The sequence below is a fragment of the Zophobas morio genome, unplaced genomic scaffold, assembly GCF_036711695.1.
Source record: "Zophobas morio isolate AGI-343-1 ecotype UQ-CSIRO unplaced genomic scaffold, CSIRO_AGI_Zmor_V1 ptg000023l, whole genome shotgun sequence".
NCBI lineage: Eukaryota > Metazoa > Arthropoda > Insecta > Coleoptera > Tenebrionidae > Zophobas > Zophobas morio.
Window position 1 is genome coordinate 7,510,256 of NW_026972128.1, and position 17,999 is coordinate 7,528,254.

At 31.6% G+C, this 17,999-nt stretch overlaps 1 protein-coding gene across 3 annotated transcripts; it reads right to left on the minus strand.

Annotated features, from left to right (window-relative positions):
• Positions 1–709: 709 nt before the first annotated feature.
• On the minus strand, positions 710–6,716 carry LOC135134278 (SH3 domain-binding protein 5-like). Of its 3 annotated transcripts, none has more exons than XM_064062907.1 (6): positions 6,169–6,716; positions 5,945–6,116; positions 5,803–5,868; positions 5,065–5,690; positions 1,189–1,432; positions 710–1,131 (listed from the first exon to the last, which is right to left on the minus strand). In XM_064062907.1, the coding sequence occupies exons 1-6, from the start codon at positions 6,524–6,526 to the stop codon at positions 987–989; spliced, it is 1,611 nt and encodes a 536-aa protein (XP_063918977.1). In that variant the 5' UTR covers positions 6,527–6,716; the 3' UTR covers positions 710–986. The 3 variants fall into 3 exon arrangements, with proteins under 3 accessions (XP_063918977.1, XP_063918976.1, XP_063918978.1); XM_064062906.1 differs by having other exon boundaries at positions 5,059–5,690; XM_064062908.1 differs by lacking the exon at positions 5,803–5,868 and having other exon boundaries at positions 5,059–5,690.
• Positions 6,717–17,999: the final 11,283 nt, after the last annotated feature.

Below are 17,999 nucleotides of genomic sequence, written 5' to 3' on the forward strand. Positions count from 1 at the left end.
AGTAAGTCAAATTCTGGACCTATGTTTGTTTGGTTTCGCATGTCAAGCATAAAACCACATCTTACCACCTGAATTCATAGATGTGGGATGCAGTAATACGAGGAAAGGCAACCGCCAACGTGAACCAATGACTAATCCATTATATCACTATAAAAAAAAAACAAAGTAGATGTTACACTGGGTAAAATTTTCAAGGTCGGCTGTAGGGTAGACGCTTGCAGTTGTCGCTGGATTTCAAGGCTTCAGTGGTTTTTATGTCGTATTACAAGGTTTTATTTATTGGCTGTTAGTTGTTTTCGATAAAAAGAATGACGTGAAAATTTTAAAGGTGTTATTATTGGATTTAATTTTAATTAAACAGTTATAATTATATGCTCTCCCACTCTCTATGGTTATTGCCGAATTTTTAATAGTAATAGGTTTTTATGCACTTTTACCAAAACCACTGTAATGTAAAAAAACCAGCAGTGAAAAAGAAAACTATGAAACTAACATAAAAACTTGTTCTGCTGTAGTTGCTTAACCCTGACCTGCGTGATCAAGTGTTTAATGTGTATTTGTTTTGAACTGTTCTACTTAATTTAAAATAACTATCACGTGGACAGCGTGTCAATAAAAATTCATACAAAACTATAACTTGGTTCGCAGACAATGAAACATGCCTAAATTAGATACACTATAATATGGGAAAGAAGAAATTATACACTCATTTTCACCTTGATGATTTATTATCAGTTAAAACGTTTGATAACAACCTTAAACTTCTGTAATATTGCTTTAAACTCGACTAGTTCTACCACAGATAAAAGCGTCAGTTTATTGTATAGTAGCAGCTATAGGCAGGTATGACTTATTGCATTTTACAGTCCATGTGCGGCTTATCGAAAATGCAACCAATAATGACTAGATTAAACTTCCATTGATATGTCTACATACTTAGCTCATTTTAAAATAAAACTCATTTTTCAGAAGAGGTTGTACTTATTCTATTTGCTTGGATGACTAGAAGAAGCGCATTGCGGCAATGAAACAACTTCGGATATTGGAGTTCCTAAAACTTGTTCACATACCAAGCCCATTTCCTTATCTAACATTAGTGAGCTTATTTGGTCTTCGTTTAGCATATCCACACTACAAAAAAAGCAACCATCCTGATTTTAGTTTGGCAAGAGTATTCGGAAATTCTACCTGGAAAGACTTTCAGTGTCTGAATTGTCCTCTTCCGCCGTGAGATATGTTATGGTTTTTTCCAAAGGACTTGGGATTTTCTTGGCACTAGTTTTCGTTTTATCTTCAGTTAAGCCTGGTTTTGGTTCACTGTTTCTTCGCTCGGTCAGAGAACTGATGTTTAACATCATCATGCCATGTGAAAAGATTTCTTTCACTTTTTCGCCGGTTGGACCCAAAAGGTTATCTAGACTTTGTCGCCGACCTATAAACAACCTAGATATGCAACGCTGTCCTTGTTAAAATTATGATTCAGTTAATTTAATAACGCAAAAGAAAATCGATTACGTGGAATCACCCGCCATGTTTGTATCCAAAAATACTGTAATTTAAAACTACCACCACATAAATATTAAATATCACACAAATAAGTAAAAATATATCATTGGCTACCAATAAAAACTATCTTTACTTCCTGAGCGTAATCGAGTCCATCGGGCGACTTGCCACTTTCATGTTTTCTCGAAGTTTCATGACCTTTAAAGTACGAAAACTTTGAAATTACACAATCGAATGCTCTGAAATCTTGCAAACGTTTTAAGATTATCGTAATCATGGTAAATCGTTAATCAAAATTATTCGTTTATCAGTAATTTTGTATCAAGTTTTCGAAAATTAAGAAAAAGTGTATTTAGTTCAACTTTACATTTTCGTATTTAGGACTTTCAAAATTGTTGTTTTTCCACACTCCTGAAGTTGTTTCAAGCGTTTTAAAAATTTTAAAAACCGAAATTTTTCGGAACTTCCAAATTTCATTTTTAACAGAAAAGTATCCAAAATAGTTGTAATCGTTTAATTTCTAGTATTTTTGTATAAAGTACGTGGATTATGTACAACTGCAAAATTTTTCAAGTACATTTTAAAATGCATTCCGTTTAGATTATTAAACTTTGTTTTTTTGTCATTTTCACATTCGTGCCATTTTTAATTTGTTTGACACATAATTCAAATTTCCGGAAATTTCAAGTCAACCGATTTAATTGTGTATACTTTTTACATTTTCATATTTAGAACTTTAAAATTGTCGTTTCTTCACACCCTTGAAGTTGTTTCAAGTAAAATTTTTAAAATCGACGTTGTTTCATCATTTTTAACTCAAAACTATCCAAAGTTTAATTTTCAGTATTTTTGTATCAAATACGTGGATTCTTCACAATTGTAAATATCTCTTTTAAAATTCGTTCCTTTTATTTAAACTTTCATTTTTTCACATTTGCGCCATTTTTAATTTGTTTGACAAACAATTCAAAATTCCGAAAATTTTAAGTCAACCGATTTTATAAAATTGTCTATATTTTCACTTGGCGAAATACAACATAGTAGTTTTCAAAAAATTAATGAATGTTTATTGTATTGATTAAATCAAGAATGATTCACTGAAACTTATAAGGGCTATCACAAAAAAGTAAAATTCGAAAAATTAAATCTTATAATTTTTCGAAAAATCTGGATTTACCTTAGACCAATTTTTTGTTATCAATTTTTCGTTTTTTCATTTTCTTTCATTTTTGAATATTTCGGTTTCTAATTTTTCTTTTTTTCAACTATAATTTTTTCATTTTCCTGATTTTTTAATTTTCATTTTCTCGATTTTATAACAAAAGTTTTCGTTTTTCATTTCCTTTCATTTTTTCAACGTTTCTTTCGATTTTATAATTTTCAACACAATTTTTCAAATTTTCATTCTTTGATTTTATTTTCTCGATTTTCCAATTTTTAGGTTTTTCAATTTTGCATTTTTGGATTTTCAGATTTCTTTAATTTTCAACATCTCGATTTTACAATACTTTGTTCTTATTTTAGACTTTTTGGTTTTTCAATTTTACAATTTTGCAAATCTTCCATCCTTTCAATCGAAAACTTGAAAATCGTATAATTGAAAAAACCAAAAATTGCAAAATCGAAAAAGTGGAAAATCTTAAAATTGCAAATCGAAGAACTGAAGAAACAAAAAAATAATTAATCAAACGAAAAATAATAATCGTCAAATTGTAAAGATCGAAAAATTGAAAAATCAAATAGTATATGAAAAAGTTTTAAAATCCAATAACTGAAAAATTCTAAAACCGTAAAATTGAAAATGTCAAAAATTTTAAAAATTATAATTATTCAAAGTTGAGGAAACGAAAAATTTAAAAATCGAGAAACTGAAAAATCTAAAATTGAAAAATCGAAAAATTGAAATTCGAAAAATTGCAAATTCAAAAATTGAAAATTTTCACATTCAAAATATACATACGATCAGAACATCGAAACACCGAAAAGGAAATAAAAAACCGAAACGAAAAATGGCAAGTCGAAAACAGTGAAGACATACAAAATTGAAAAATTAAAAATTGAAAAAAGTGAAATTGAAAAAAACACAAAATTATATATGAAAGATCGAAAAATAATATATAAAAAGATAAAGAAAATAAAAACAGAAACGAAAATTGCAAATCGAAAATATGAAGAAATGAAAAAAATTGTAAAATCGTAAACTGGAAAAATTAAAAAAAATTTTAAATGATTATTAATTTATTATTGTAGTTTTTGTCTTTATTTTACTCTGTAACAGCTTTATTGGCGTTAATAAATGCAATTATTAATTACATATTTAAAATGAAAAGTAGAAAAATTTTAAAATCTAAAACATAAAAAATTGCAAATAAAAAAATTGAATAAAAGAAAAATTGAAAAACAAATTATAAAATCGGAACACTGAAGAACTAAAAAGCTGTAAAAATAAAAAAAAAACAAAACCGAAACGGAAAATTGCAAATCGAAAATTTGAAGAAATAAAAAAAATGTCAAATAGTAAAATTGAAAAACTGAAAATTTTTAAAAATGGTTATTACACATTTAAAATGAAAAATAGAAAAATTGCAAATCAAAAATTGAAGAAACGAAACATTTAAAAATCGAAAAACGAAAATTGCAAATCGAAAAATAGAACAAACGAAAAATTGAAAAAAGAATTATAAAATCGCAACATTGAAGAATTGGAAAGCTGTAGAAATAAATAAAAACAATACCGATACGAAAAGTTGCAAATCGAAATTTGAAGAAATGAAAAATTGAAGAATCAAAAAATTTTAAATTGAAAACTCAAAAAATTTTAAATCGAAAAATGCAAATTTAAAATTGAAGAAACAAGACAGATTGAAAAATCGCCAATCGAAAAGCTAAGAAACGAAAAAATTAAAATTGAAAAAATCGGAAGATTGAAACATTGAAAAATAATATATAAAAAGGTAAAGAAAATAAAAATATAAACGAAAAATTGCAAATCGAAAATTTGAAGAAATGAAAAATTCCAGAATCGATAAATTGAAAGCTCGAAAAATTTTGAATCTAATAAGTGCAATAAAAATTGAAGAAGCAAGAAAAATTGAAAAACCGCAAATCGAAAAACCGAGGAAACGAGAAATTGAAAAAATTAAAATTGAAAAAAGAAAAAAAAAATCGAAACATGGAAAAATCGAATAATCGAAAAAATAAATAAAATAAAAAACAGGAACAAAAAATTGTAAAACTCGAATTGGAAAATTTAAAAATTTAAAAATTGAATAATTTAGAAACTGGAAAAGTGAAAAACTGAACTTGAAAACTCGAAAAATTGCAAATCGAAAAACTGAAGAAACAAAAAAATTGAACTATTGAAAAATTCAAGTCAAAAAAGCTGTTTAAGTGTTATTTACCAATTTTTTTGATTACGTCATTAACTTTTTGGAAGGGATAAATATAAAAATTTTGATAAGCACAACCTCAGACACATTATCGTCTGCTTAAATTATTAATTAATCAATTAATTAAATTAAAAATAAACACTTCTGCAGAAAAGCAATTTACCCTTACTTGAGCCTAATGAGTTTTCTTCATTTTTCGCCGAAGACCGCGAAATCCAGTTGGAAATATTGGTGTCAAGTTTCATCTTATTCTTAATTGAACTGAATTCATTGTCACTCTTTGTATTAGGCAAAGTTTTCTGCTTAATTAATTTGGGCTTATCTCCATCCTCTCCTTCCAGTTTCCTGTACGGTACGTCGTCTTCAGGACTGGAAGAATCCAAATTAATTTCCGTCCACTCGCTGGAATGGCTTTGGGCAACGCTCGGATTTTCAATAGGAGACGGGGACCCATTTAGTCGCACATTTCTGTACCCTTCCACTTCTTCCATTCGCGACATAATTGGACTAGAAGAGGCCCCCAAGACTGGAGGAAGACTCTTATATTCATCTACAAGTTCTTGAGCATCATCTAGGAAAGACTCATTCGAGTCTTGGCTCCTCTGCTTGTTAGGAGGGGGCAGCAAAGAAGCTTTTCTTCGAGTTTGATGAATTTCATCTGATATTTGTTCTAAGTTTCTTAGTGCCTCGGCATACGTTAACTTCGCGGTTGCCACTTGTGACTCGTAATGTTGGACCTTTGACTTCTGTTGCTCCAAGAGGTGGTTAAAATGAGCTTTCATTTCATAGTAAGGCCTTGAATGATTGGAAAAACGTTGCAACATTATTAACAACTGTGGTGATTTTGGTTTCAACAAATAAATTGATTTAAAAAGCCCAGTGAAAAATAATGTAACCAAATACTTACAATAGCATTAATTCGTGCTGTGATAAAAGGTTACTGAAAGTCATGAGGGATCTTCGAATGGATAAACTATAAAGCAAAATAAAATACCAAAAATAATACGTGAATAAAAATAAAACAAGATTAGTGTTATAATTATGGCTACCTGCTCTTAGCAATTGCCCTTTTTAGTTCCTTTTGTAAACTTTGTACTTTAGCGTTAGCTGCTTCATGCTTCATACAAGCAATTCTATGTTCTGTCCCTGCAATACCTCTTTCTCGTTCAGCGTCATTCACTCTCTGGGTTGCATGGTTTAACATTTCTTGCCAGGCAGGGTCTGACAACAATAAAACTTAACAAAAAAGAAGGCCAGATTTAGTCAACTTTACCCAAAGTGCGCCCCCCTAACCCTTGTTCGGCTAAATAAACCATCTCCCTTGCAGCACTGTGGGCGCTATTCGCCCTTTCAAACTTCATAGCCGCTACTTGCGTTTGCTTCAGTGCCTCGTTCGCACAAAATCTCGCTTCATAGTAGGGTTTTGCCCGTTCAACACACATTCCTAATTTCACGCGGAGGGCGTCCACGCGGGCCGTGCTATCACATAATAATTGGCGGAAGGAACCTCTGGCTTCGTCTAGTTCGACTTCCAATTTATTGATGTCGTCGGTTGCATTGTTTAAGCGCTCTAATTCTATGTGTACTCTGGGATCAACTGTGTCAGTATATTCAGCACCATTTTCGCACATTATAATAAAGTTGGAGTATTGTCAGGTTATTTTTTTGTTGTTGCCGTAATGTGGATAGAAGGTACTTGGTTTATTGCATTGTTGGTGCTTGTGGGATGCCTAGAACTAGAAATTAATAAATAAAAACAAAATTTGAGGTTGACAGGAGAGGTAAATGTCAGACATGTCATCAGCTGCGCACGGTCTCTAACTTGGGAGGCCGATCAAGGAAGTCGGATAAGTGACGGACGCGATCACAGAGAAGCGGTGTTTTCGACATTATAGCACCAATTTAAAATTCTATATATTTAAATACTGATTGTTATCACGGTGCCAATATGTATTTCTTAGCATTTTGTAATTAAAGAAATAAGGGGATTTTGTTAGTACAAAAAACTGGTCCACGGTTATTTACACATTTATATCCCATGAAGGACTTACAGTCCAACAAGTTTAGCTTCTTCGAAAAATTATAAAATAAAAATAATCCTTCTAATAAATTTAAAGTAGATGTATATCGACTGCTAAAGTATAGGTAAACGAGTTACAGTATATTTAAAGACCAGACGAGAAATATTGAATAATATAAATTATAATAATGATAAACAAAATTAAGGCAAGTTCATAAACTATAAGTGCAGCCTTATGTTATTTTATAAAATTTAGATAACCTTTACTACACAAAATGATGAGGAGATGTTAATCAAATTGCTAGCAGGAATGATTAGAAAAATTTTGGCTACTATTTTACCGTCTAGACTAGACAGTAAAAGAATCGATCTGGTAGTACTGAAATCTGTTTTAACAAAATCGACACAGAAAGATGAAAATAGCCATTCACCACATGAACTTTTTGCTTATGCTCTTTTTTGACATATTTAAATATCTTGAAATTAGAACGACTAATAAATTTTATACATTGCGACAACTTTTTTCGTGAATAAAATCATTTGGTAAGTTTTAAACAAATATTTGAAAAAAAAAATAGCGCTATACAAACATTGGTTAATGCTTTCTTTTTCAAAATCGTTGAACACATTTGAGAACTAATCCTCAATAATGACGTCATTTGTTTTTCCCTACTCGCTGCAAGCTCTTTCGATCAATTATTTTCACTTAACTTCTTCAATTGCTCGCTACCGCTAACTTACTACGTTTCTTATGTTCTGCTTTTGACATGCAGGTAGGACCTATAAAGTTTCGTAGTTACAAAAACAATGAAGGAGAAGCCCCAGAAGAACGTTTATTTATAGATATATAATTACAAGACATTTTAGAGGTACCCTTACTTATTTAAGAGATCTAAGATTAATATACAGTATACATACAAATAAAAGCAAACAATAGAATGAAAAGGGAGCATGCTTGTTGCTCGAAGCTGAGTCTTCAAAGAACCTGTGACCTAGGAAAAGCTTCTTCCATTGCCCGTTGCTACGAGATTCTAAGTGAAGGTTCCTTGGGTAGTGTCTTCCGTCCTCTAACGAATCCTTGATTAGACGTTATCCCTTAACCTTCCAGTGGATTGCCAACTCTTCAAGATGTCTTTGAAGTAAATCAAGGATGAATTTGAGGTCGACCAAAAACTCACCTTAGGCTATTGACGCTATCCTAGCCAGCCTACAGACTGGCTGGTCTACAGGAATCAGCTGATCGACCAATTACTTAGCCTGCTGGAGAGAGTTTTCAACTTCTTTCGAATCTTTGAGTTCCTACCTAGGTTGTGGCACCAAATAACACAATTGGGGGAATCGATTCCGATGGAAAGCCAAAGGTCTTCATTGCCTGGGAAGTAAAAAGACTGATTAAGGCTTCTGTTTTAGATTTTTACACTGATATTTGGAAGGGAGTGTGTAATCAAGGATTAGGTTTAGGAGTGTGGGAGCATGACAGTTGAAAATGTTGCGATTGACTACTTAACAAGTGGCCTCTCCACTTCCTCGCGTTTTTGGAAGAGTATTGTTCTTCTATTGTTCCTTCAGTGGTCTCCGAAACTGAAGCCTGAATCAAGATGACACGATCGTCAAAGCATTCTGCTTCTTCGTATAGTCCAGAAAAAACAATCCAGGAGAATTCAATTAAGGCATTTTTTTTCCTAATCACTATAACAGAAATTACTTTAGTGATTAATAAATAAAACAAAATAAATCGAAACGGAATTTCTAACAACGAGTTTCATGCTGATCATGAGTTTCATGTCGACTCTGAGGTTCATGTAGCAATGACTAGGGTTACGAGGGCGGAAACTACAAAGATGAATGTGATTATTGATTAAAATGGTTATGATGATTCTAAACAATAAGAAAATGATTAATTAATTCAATTATTAAAAAATTATTTTAGCTAGAATTCCAAAACATTATAAAAAAGGAAGGAGCTTAATTCAACATAAAGAAAGACTAAATAAAATAGTAGTTCAACATCGAGGATAAATATATAAAAGTGCCGATTAAAGGACGGAAACAATATGAAAAAAAAAGGCAGAGTGAGAAAAGTACTAATATGAGGGCATGGAAAAAAAATTGATCGAAGATTATTTCGATCATTTCGCCGTTAAAGTACATTATATTAAATCAAGTTAAAATAAAGATATGTATGTAATGTTCAAGTAAAGTGAGTTTTTCTATTACAAAATTTAATGATGACGTTATCAATATTTTTGCAAGGATAGAAAGGACAAAAAACAATAAAAGAAAGACAGCAAAAATGCTAGTAAAAAGAAAGGAAGTGTAAAATACGAAAGACAGAACAAAATATGTCACGAAAAATGGGACAAAAAAGAGACAAAAAAAGTCTCAAAAAAGGTTGCAAAAAGATCTAACAAAATCACATTTAAAAAAGGTGAAAAAAGTACACAAAAAATGCGACAAAAAAATGAGGCAAAAAAGGTCGAAAGATATTCTCGTTAAAAATGAGAAAAAAAAGCGACAAAAAAGACAAGAAAAGTCGACAAAAACAAAAAGGCAACAAAAATGGGACTAAAAAAACAAAGAAAGATGATAAAAACTACAAAAAATGTGACAAAACAAAAATCCGAAAAATATCGCTAAGACAAGGGAATAAAAAAGAAGCGATTAAAAAACACCAAAAAGGCCACAAAACTGTGATAAAAACAAAAATGGACAAAAAATATTCCAAAAAAAAAGAACCAAAAACGACAAATAAAGAAAAAATGAAAACAATCTTAAAGACGGCAGTGAAAAAAGCATCAAAAAAGGGAGATCAAAACAGGAAATAAGAGGCACATATGAAAGACCACGAAAAAACTACAGAAAAAGTGACAAAACGTAGAAAAACGCAAACATAAACCAAACCAAAAAAGCGACAAAAAATTATATATTAAAACCTTGAAATTTAAACGAAATCAGAAAATAGACACATGTTATTATCCAGTTAAATTAACTTCTTTCGAGTCAACTCCATCAACTTTCATTCTTTTTTCAGACGAGTACATTTCTCTCCATTATTTCGGTATCCATGACGAAAGTAGGCACAAATTCCTGTTTTTGAGACAATTTGAAGTAATAATTACTCCTTTCGAGCCATTTAAACTTGCATTTTTACTCTAAAAATGGTGGAGGCGCCGGGATAATAATATATAAGCAAAACAATGATTGTATTTTCGAAACATTCAGTTCCAAAACTCTTGACGTCTGAACGAGATAATAAAATAAAGATAAATTTTGCTACAGTTAAATCAACTTACTTCGAGTCGACTCAATCAACTTTCATTTTTTTAACAACCTGAATTTCTCCTCTAAAAGAGGTGGAGGTGCCGGGATAATATATAAATAAAAAATTGTGTCTTCGAAACTGTAAGCAAACTCTTTATTAAATAAAATATTTTTAAAGGGAGCATATATTTTCTTAAAAATATTTATATCAAAACAAAATAACTAAATAGACACACATGATAATCCATTTAAATAAACTTCTTTTGGTTCGAGTTTAAATTATTTCACACGGGTAACTTTTTCTCGGCTATTTGAAGATCTATGATGAAAATAGGTACAAATTCGTGTTCCTGAGAAAATTTGGGTCAATAATGTTTGATTTTAGAACGATTAGAACAACTTGAAATTTTTATCTAAAAATGGTGGAGGCGCCGGGAAAATAAATAATTAACAAATTGTGTCTTCCAAATTTTTAAGAAAATTCTAAACTGAACGATATATTTAAGAAAGAAGCTTATATTTCCTTAAAATATTGTTATCAAAGAAATTTAAAATAAAGGGAGTTCTTGGAGTCTTGTTTCTTGAAGAATTTGACAACAATTTGCGAGCTCTTGTTTTGTCTTTGAAAGAATTTAAGAGCATATTAGGGAATTCTTGAATGTTTTGAAAAAATTCTAAGAAACTTACACTATTCTATCTATGAAAGGATTCTAAAGATTTTTAAGAGCTCCTGTTTGTTTATAAAAAAAAAATTGGAAACCTCTTGGCGGTTTCTAGTATTTTATCTTTGAAAAAATTTTGAAGCATATTGTAATCTCTTGGATTTCTTGCTTCCTGGAGTATTAAAAAATAAGTGACCGCAGTCTTTCAGTTTGGGGAGAGCGATGTTGGTGTTTTGTTTCTGGAAGAATTTCAGAAAACCTTGGACGCTTTTGGTTTTCTGTCTCTGAAATAATTTTTGAAAATTTTAGAGGACTCTGGTGTCCTGCTTTTTTTGAGAATTTAAAAACATCTTGAGCTTCTCTGGACATCTTGTAGCTTGAAAGTTTTGAAATTATTTTATTGGACCGTAGTGTTTCAAGAATCTTAGGGCATTCTGATGTGTTGTTTTTGAAAAAGTTGAAAAAACCTTGGGGTCCTTAGTGTCCCTTAAGGTAGAAAATTTGAAAAATTCTCGATGATCCCCAGTGTTTCATAGCAAAAAAAATTGTGTTGATGTCATCCACATTTTGCAAGGTGGATAGATGCATTATAGTACTAATAATAAAAGTATTGTACTGTTGTTATTCTTAAATAGTGATTTATAATTAATAAAATAACGCAACAATTTAATCGGATTTGCCGTATGTAATAATACAGGTGCAGCTGAAGACTGAACTGAAAATCATTTATGGTACTCGTAATTTAAGACAAATAGCGAAAATATTTGTACGCCTATAGATGGGAGAGTGAAATAGAAACTAAACTAAAAGATGTTTTCTACGAATCGCAATCACCGGATCATAATGCCGACGGTTCAGACGTTGTTATGGCTCTGACTTCCGCTTACTGAATAAAACACAGCAGTGTATTTTGATTTTCGAAGTTGTAATTCACATTTGGTTAGTTATAACTCGTCTAGATCTAGGGGAGGCTCAGCATCCCCTAGCCTCCCCCTAATTGCGACCTTGTCTAGGGCTTATGAAATATCGAGAAAAAATGAAAGTACCAAATTGCCCGATGGATTCCATTACTGTACGTCCTCGGGTTATTCTTGATAAGAAGAACAACTTGAAAGTGTTTATGTTTATACATCCGAAGAATGTCACGTAGAAATTAGTTTGATTTGAATGAGTTCGTCCTCTCAAAACTATTAAGTAACTAGTAAGCTACAATCGACAAAATGTTCTGAATATTATTATTACAATTCTTATTAAATAAAGAGTTGGTATTTTCACATTTTCGGGAAAATAGGGTGACTCGTCCTTAATTTGATATATAAAAATGATGAATGCAATGATGAATCAGAATTAAAAATTCATCATAACTATTTTGCACCTTTGGGTAGAATTTATTCGAAAAAATTTTGTGATAATGTAATAAGCAAATCAATCTATCTAATGAATGCAGTGATGACAGAATTATGGGTCTCAGTCAGAATCGGGAAATTTAGCGCCGACAACGTGGATTTTCGCTCGCCTAATAGGATCACAGACAGTCGAGGAGGTGTCGAAACAGTTAATAATTACTCCTGATTTGACATTTGGTATAACACAGAACACACACTTGTGGTACCTCAGTAGTCACTCGAACAATCAGGCAACCTCCTCGACGATCTGTGATCCTGGTCGGAAGCCGAACATCGAGGTTCGCTGTGACAAGCGTTGGCAGCTGAATTTTCGCTCGCCTAATAGGATTACAGACAGTCGAGGAGATCTCGAAACTTGTAATTGAGCTGTCAACTGTCACTTATTATTATGGCCATATGTTGGCGCTGCGATCGAACAGAGGTTTTTATTACATTGCGCCACCTCCTTGACAATCTGTGATCCTGGTGCAAAGTTGAATATCGAGGCTCGCTGGCTTTAGCACTGACAGCATGGATTTCGCTCGACTAATTTCGCTTGCCTAATAGGATCATAGACAGTCGAGGAGGTGTTAAACCATTGATAATTACTGCTGATTTGACATTTGGTATAGAAACCTGTAATACCTCAGCTGTCACCTATTCTTATGGTCACATGATGGCGCCACCTCCTCGAGGATCTGTGATCCTGATCCAAAGTCGAATATCGAGATTCGCCGGCTTGGTCGTCTATTATTAAAAGGAGTCGCTACATTTGGCTCTTATGGTGTCAATATATTTTCACAATGTAATATCTCCATTATTAATACACTTATTGTTATAAAATTTTAAATGTAACTTGTCCATAACTCTCACTACATAACTGCGAGGGCAGTTTGAACCAATTTATTATCATATATTTTTAAAATTTTGTTCAAATTATTGCATCATGTATTTTAAAAAGTTAATATTTCAGTTGTTTATGGAAATTTTGGAACGAAGTTGTCACCACTGTTTTCAGCTTGCAAAACTTTAGAAATCGTACTAGGTCTATTTTTGACTTTATTTGTTGGAACTGAGATATAATAAAAATAAAAGTTAGCAACTTCTACGCCACAAGCTTTTTTTTACTGTGTATCGTTTCCAACAAAAAAAAATCGATGACATATCTGGTATGATTTCTTGAGTTTTGTAAGCTGAAAACAGTGTTGAAAACCGTGTTCTGAAATTTCCTTTAATATGTAATTGAGATATTGAATTTTAAAAATACGTTATGCAAAAATTTCGCTAAAAATTAAAAAAGTATGATCACAAATTGTTTTTAACCAAATTGCCCTTGCGTCATATAAAAAAGTTACGTACAATATATATATATATATATTTAAAATTTTAAAACCATAAGCCTGTTAACGGAAATATTATATTCTGAAAATCTACCGAGAATTTCACCTAGAAAACGTAGCGACTGGCTTGACTTAATTTTAGTAAAGGAGCGGAAAAAAGCATGCTACCTAAAAAACACAAGCCATAATTAACGCGCAAATTTCATACAATTCTTTTAAAACTTTGTGTAAACTTTACACAAAGTTTTAAAATAGTCGCAGGAAGACCCGAATTTTTTTTTTATTCACAGGGGAACGAAAAAATTAAATTTTATGCCTCATTAGCTTTGATTGTACTTTTAGTTACTGCCACTGTTGTAGTAATAAGGATAGTGGAAGAAAAAAAGCACCATAAAAAGATTGTTTTTTTTAGTTTTTAATTAATAATAAGGTATGCCTAAGACCTATTTCCAAATGTTATATCAATCTTCGGATATGCCAGAATTCAATATTTTCTCAGTTTTCAAGATTTCTAGGTCTTCCAAATTTTTCACACTTTCTAGATATTTCCAGATTTTCTAAAATTTGTAGACCCCAAGAGTCTTTGAATCTTTGGAATCTCTGAAAACTTTAGATTCTCTGAGATTTGTAAGATAATAATTAGGGTGTTCAAGACTTCTAGTGCTTTTAGGATTTATAAAAATTAAAGGAAGCATTCTTCAGATTTTTACGATTCCTAGATCTTTAAGATTTTTATTTTTTATAGTCTTGGAATCTTTAGAATCTTCGGCATTTTAAGAGTTTGCGAGCTTTTTACAAGTTTGAGAATCGTTGGATCTTCGTAATTTCTCTAGAACCTTTAGAATCTTTGAAATATTTGAAACAGAATTTTAAAAATCTGTTTAACTTTTGATTTCTTAGAGTTCTTCGAGTCTTTAGAATCTTTAAAATCTTTAGACCCTTTAGAGTATTTCAAATCTTTGGAAATGTTGAACACTTTATAATTACTAGAAGTTTTATAAAGTTTAGAATTTTTACAATTTCTAGGATCTTAGTACGTCCAAGTTCTTTAAAACTTTTAAGATTTTGTTGGAACTTTCTTATATTTAGAACATTAGAACTTTAGTGTATTCAGAATCTTTAGTGTCTTTACAATTCGCAATTTCTAGTGTATAGAATCTATTTGGAGGTCTTTAGAAAATCTCGAATGTTTAGAATCCTTGAAAGCTTTTGAATTTTTCAAGCCACTGGAGACTTCTTAATCTTTTTAAATCCACAAAAATTTCTGGAATAAAGATCTCGACATGCTGATACCAAAAATGTAGCATGTTTATGGTCACATAGCAATATTTTCGAAATGATCGGTTTTAAGGTCAAATTTTTGAAAATTCCAAAAATTCCGATTCTTCGATGGGCCATTCCATAAATCGTTGGAGTTATCGAAGAAATGAGATGTACTGTATTTAGTTAAGTTCTGAAAATGGTCGAAAATTGGTCGCAATTTGAACGACGGTGTTGAACAAATTTCATTGTTGAAAAAGTTGTCAAAAATCCACAAAAATTTCTGCAGTATAGATCTCGACGTGTTGATTCCAAAAATTTAGCATGCTTATGGTCACATAGCAATATTTTCGAAATAATAAAAAAATTGAAAACTGGAAAAGTGAGACTTTGAAAATACGAAAATCGAAAAATGGAAAAATCGAAAATTCGGAAGATCGAAAATCGAAAATTCCATGAATTAATTATACGAAAAATCGAAAATCGAAAAACCGTGAAATTGAAAAATCGAGGAATTCAAAATTCGGAGAAATTGAAAATTGAAAATTCGAAATAAAGAAATATCGAAAAACCTAAACTTTGAAAAATTGAAAAATCGTAAAACTGAAAAGTGAAAAACTGAATTGAAATCGAAAAATTGAAAAATCATTTTTTGGAAAATATTTGAAGATTTTGAACTCACTTTTCAAGTTTACTTGGCTTGATGTCGTGACGGATATTTTGTATTCATAATTGGCGGAAGATTAGCTACGATTTGACACCCATTTTCAGTTGATTGAACCTATTTCAACCATTTTTTGGAAAATTTTTGAAAATTTTGTACCCACTTTTCACATTTATCTGACTTGATGTCGTGACGGCGATTTCGAATTCGCAATTGGTGAAAGATTATCTACAATTTGACGCCAATTTTTAGTCAATTGAACCCATTTTAACAATTTTTTTTGTAAAATTTTTTTAAATTTTGTACTCACCTTTCACATTTATTTGACTTGGTGTAGCGACGGCGATTTCGGATTCGTAATTGGCGAAAAATATCAACAATTTGACACCAATTTTCAGTCGATTGAACACGTTTTAACCATTTTTTTGGAAAATTTTTGAAAATTTGAACTCATTTTGCACGTTTATTTAACTTGATATCATGACGGCGATTCTGAGTTGGTCATTTTGGAAAAACCGTTGGAGTTATCGAAAAAAATTTCTGGAGCATAGATCTCGACGTGCTGATTTTAAAAATGTAGCATGTACTGCAACATTACATAATTTGTATTTGACATTTGGCAAAATCAAATTTTATAATTTTTGGAAAATAGCGGGTAATATTTTATAGTACTTCAAGGGCCAGGGAAGTTCTGTCGAAATATCCTTTGAGCAATTATTGATTAAATATTTTTTTCGGAACTCTAGAATGTCAGATGATTTTACAGCCAAGGGCGACATTTTTGTTTATAAAAGGAAACGTTTCTGTTGGAATTCCCTGAGCATTATCTCCAGAATTAAAGTCCTAGCCGGAATTTTGAAATTCTTCTGGTAATATCGTTCATGAAACACTTCTACGCCAAAAGGTGAAACGACTTTTGCTTCCTACACAAAAATTTTGAGAGGTTTCGACTCCAAATCCTCTCCAGCTTTTATCACACGTTTTATTTTCCAATCGGTAAGATCTCGCTCGGGTGATTTCTTTTCTAAAGCAGCAGTGAAACCAGTAAAATGTCCATCGGTTCGTCAACGATTTCCTTGTGGACCTAGACATTTGGCCTTGACAGTAACATTATAATGATTGGATAAGCAAGACAGGGAGCTGCAAGTTCTAGGCCATACTTTCACATACTTTCTTCTCTCGAACTGTACGATGACTTCTCTCTACACACCACGCGCACAAATACGATCTATATTGCTGCTGTTAACGAAACTTTCTTTGCATAATGAAAACGCCACGATGGTTTTTAATTAATGAGTGGTACGAACGTGGCAACACGCAGAAATTCGTATAATAAGTCTTGAAAGTAAAAATCGCTTTAATGTATGAAATTTGCGAAATTTTGTATTTATTATATTAAATTCTTTTAAGACTTTCTTTTTCGCACTGTCTTCCAGTTGACGAGCTATTAAATCGTTCATATCATGTGGCAAATAATTATTTGGTTTCGCTGAAAATAACACGTGTTTGTTTTTGATCAACTGTCCGTGATTCAGTTTTCTACTGAGATCCTTTTTTTTTTCTTTTAAATCGTCTCAATTCACAAGAAAACAGAGTCGAAAATAGGCGCACCTTAAATCTAAATTATCTACCCAGCAAAACAAACAATTTAGCGCTTTGTAGGTCGACGCGTATAAATATTATGTATTCAATAAATTGTAATTGGGTATAAAGTCGACTCATAATGAAGCATTGTGAGAAGGAAATGTTTAGTCTCATTTTTATGCATTGACTGTAGTAATTGGTGGGAATGACTTTTACATGCATCGAATATGTTACAAATTTTTAATTTTTATTGTTCATATGTATCACGTTGACTGAAGAAATTTTCTTTTCTCTTGACATTTGTGCTATCTTCTCAGCAACAACCCGTACCAGGTAGCATCATCTCAGTAATTTGCCGTTCCGCCAAATCTAGAAACCTTTGTCAATATTTTATTTCGAAATTCCGCAACTGCTGAGGAGGTCAGTTGGAAAACTTTGCACCGCCCATAATTCGTCGTATATTATGTTTACATAAAGATGCTAAAAACAACTTTCGAAATCTCATCTATACTTTATAGTAAACGCAATAAATAGAAAAGCTCACGGTAAAAAAATTACTTGACCGAGGTCAGTTTCAGTATATCTGAAACGCTTTCAGATCTGAATCTAGTTCAAAACGGACGCCAAACAACTAATCACTTTTTTCTGTTGGAAGTGGTGCGGATTTTGTCCAAATTGGGTTACCAAAAAACGAATGCTAATTTAATTTATTGACAATTATTATTAGCTGATGATGTCAAACGACTTTCATTTTCCAGGTAAACATTAACGGAAGTTATTTTTTGGGTTTGGTGACTGGACGCGACCTTGCGATTATCATTGTGGTCCTGCTAATATTTCATGATAACGATTCGGTGTCAATCGATTTCGGGTAAAAATATAACGTGTGGCTTTTTCTTTATTGCTGTCGGTCATAATTATACGGTAA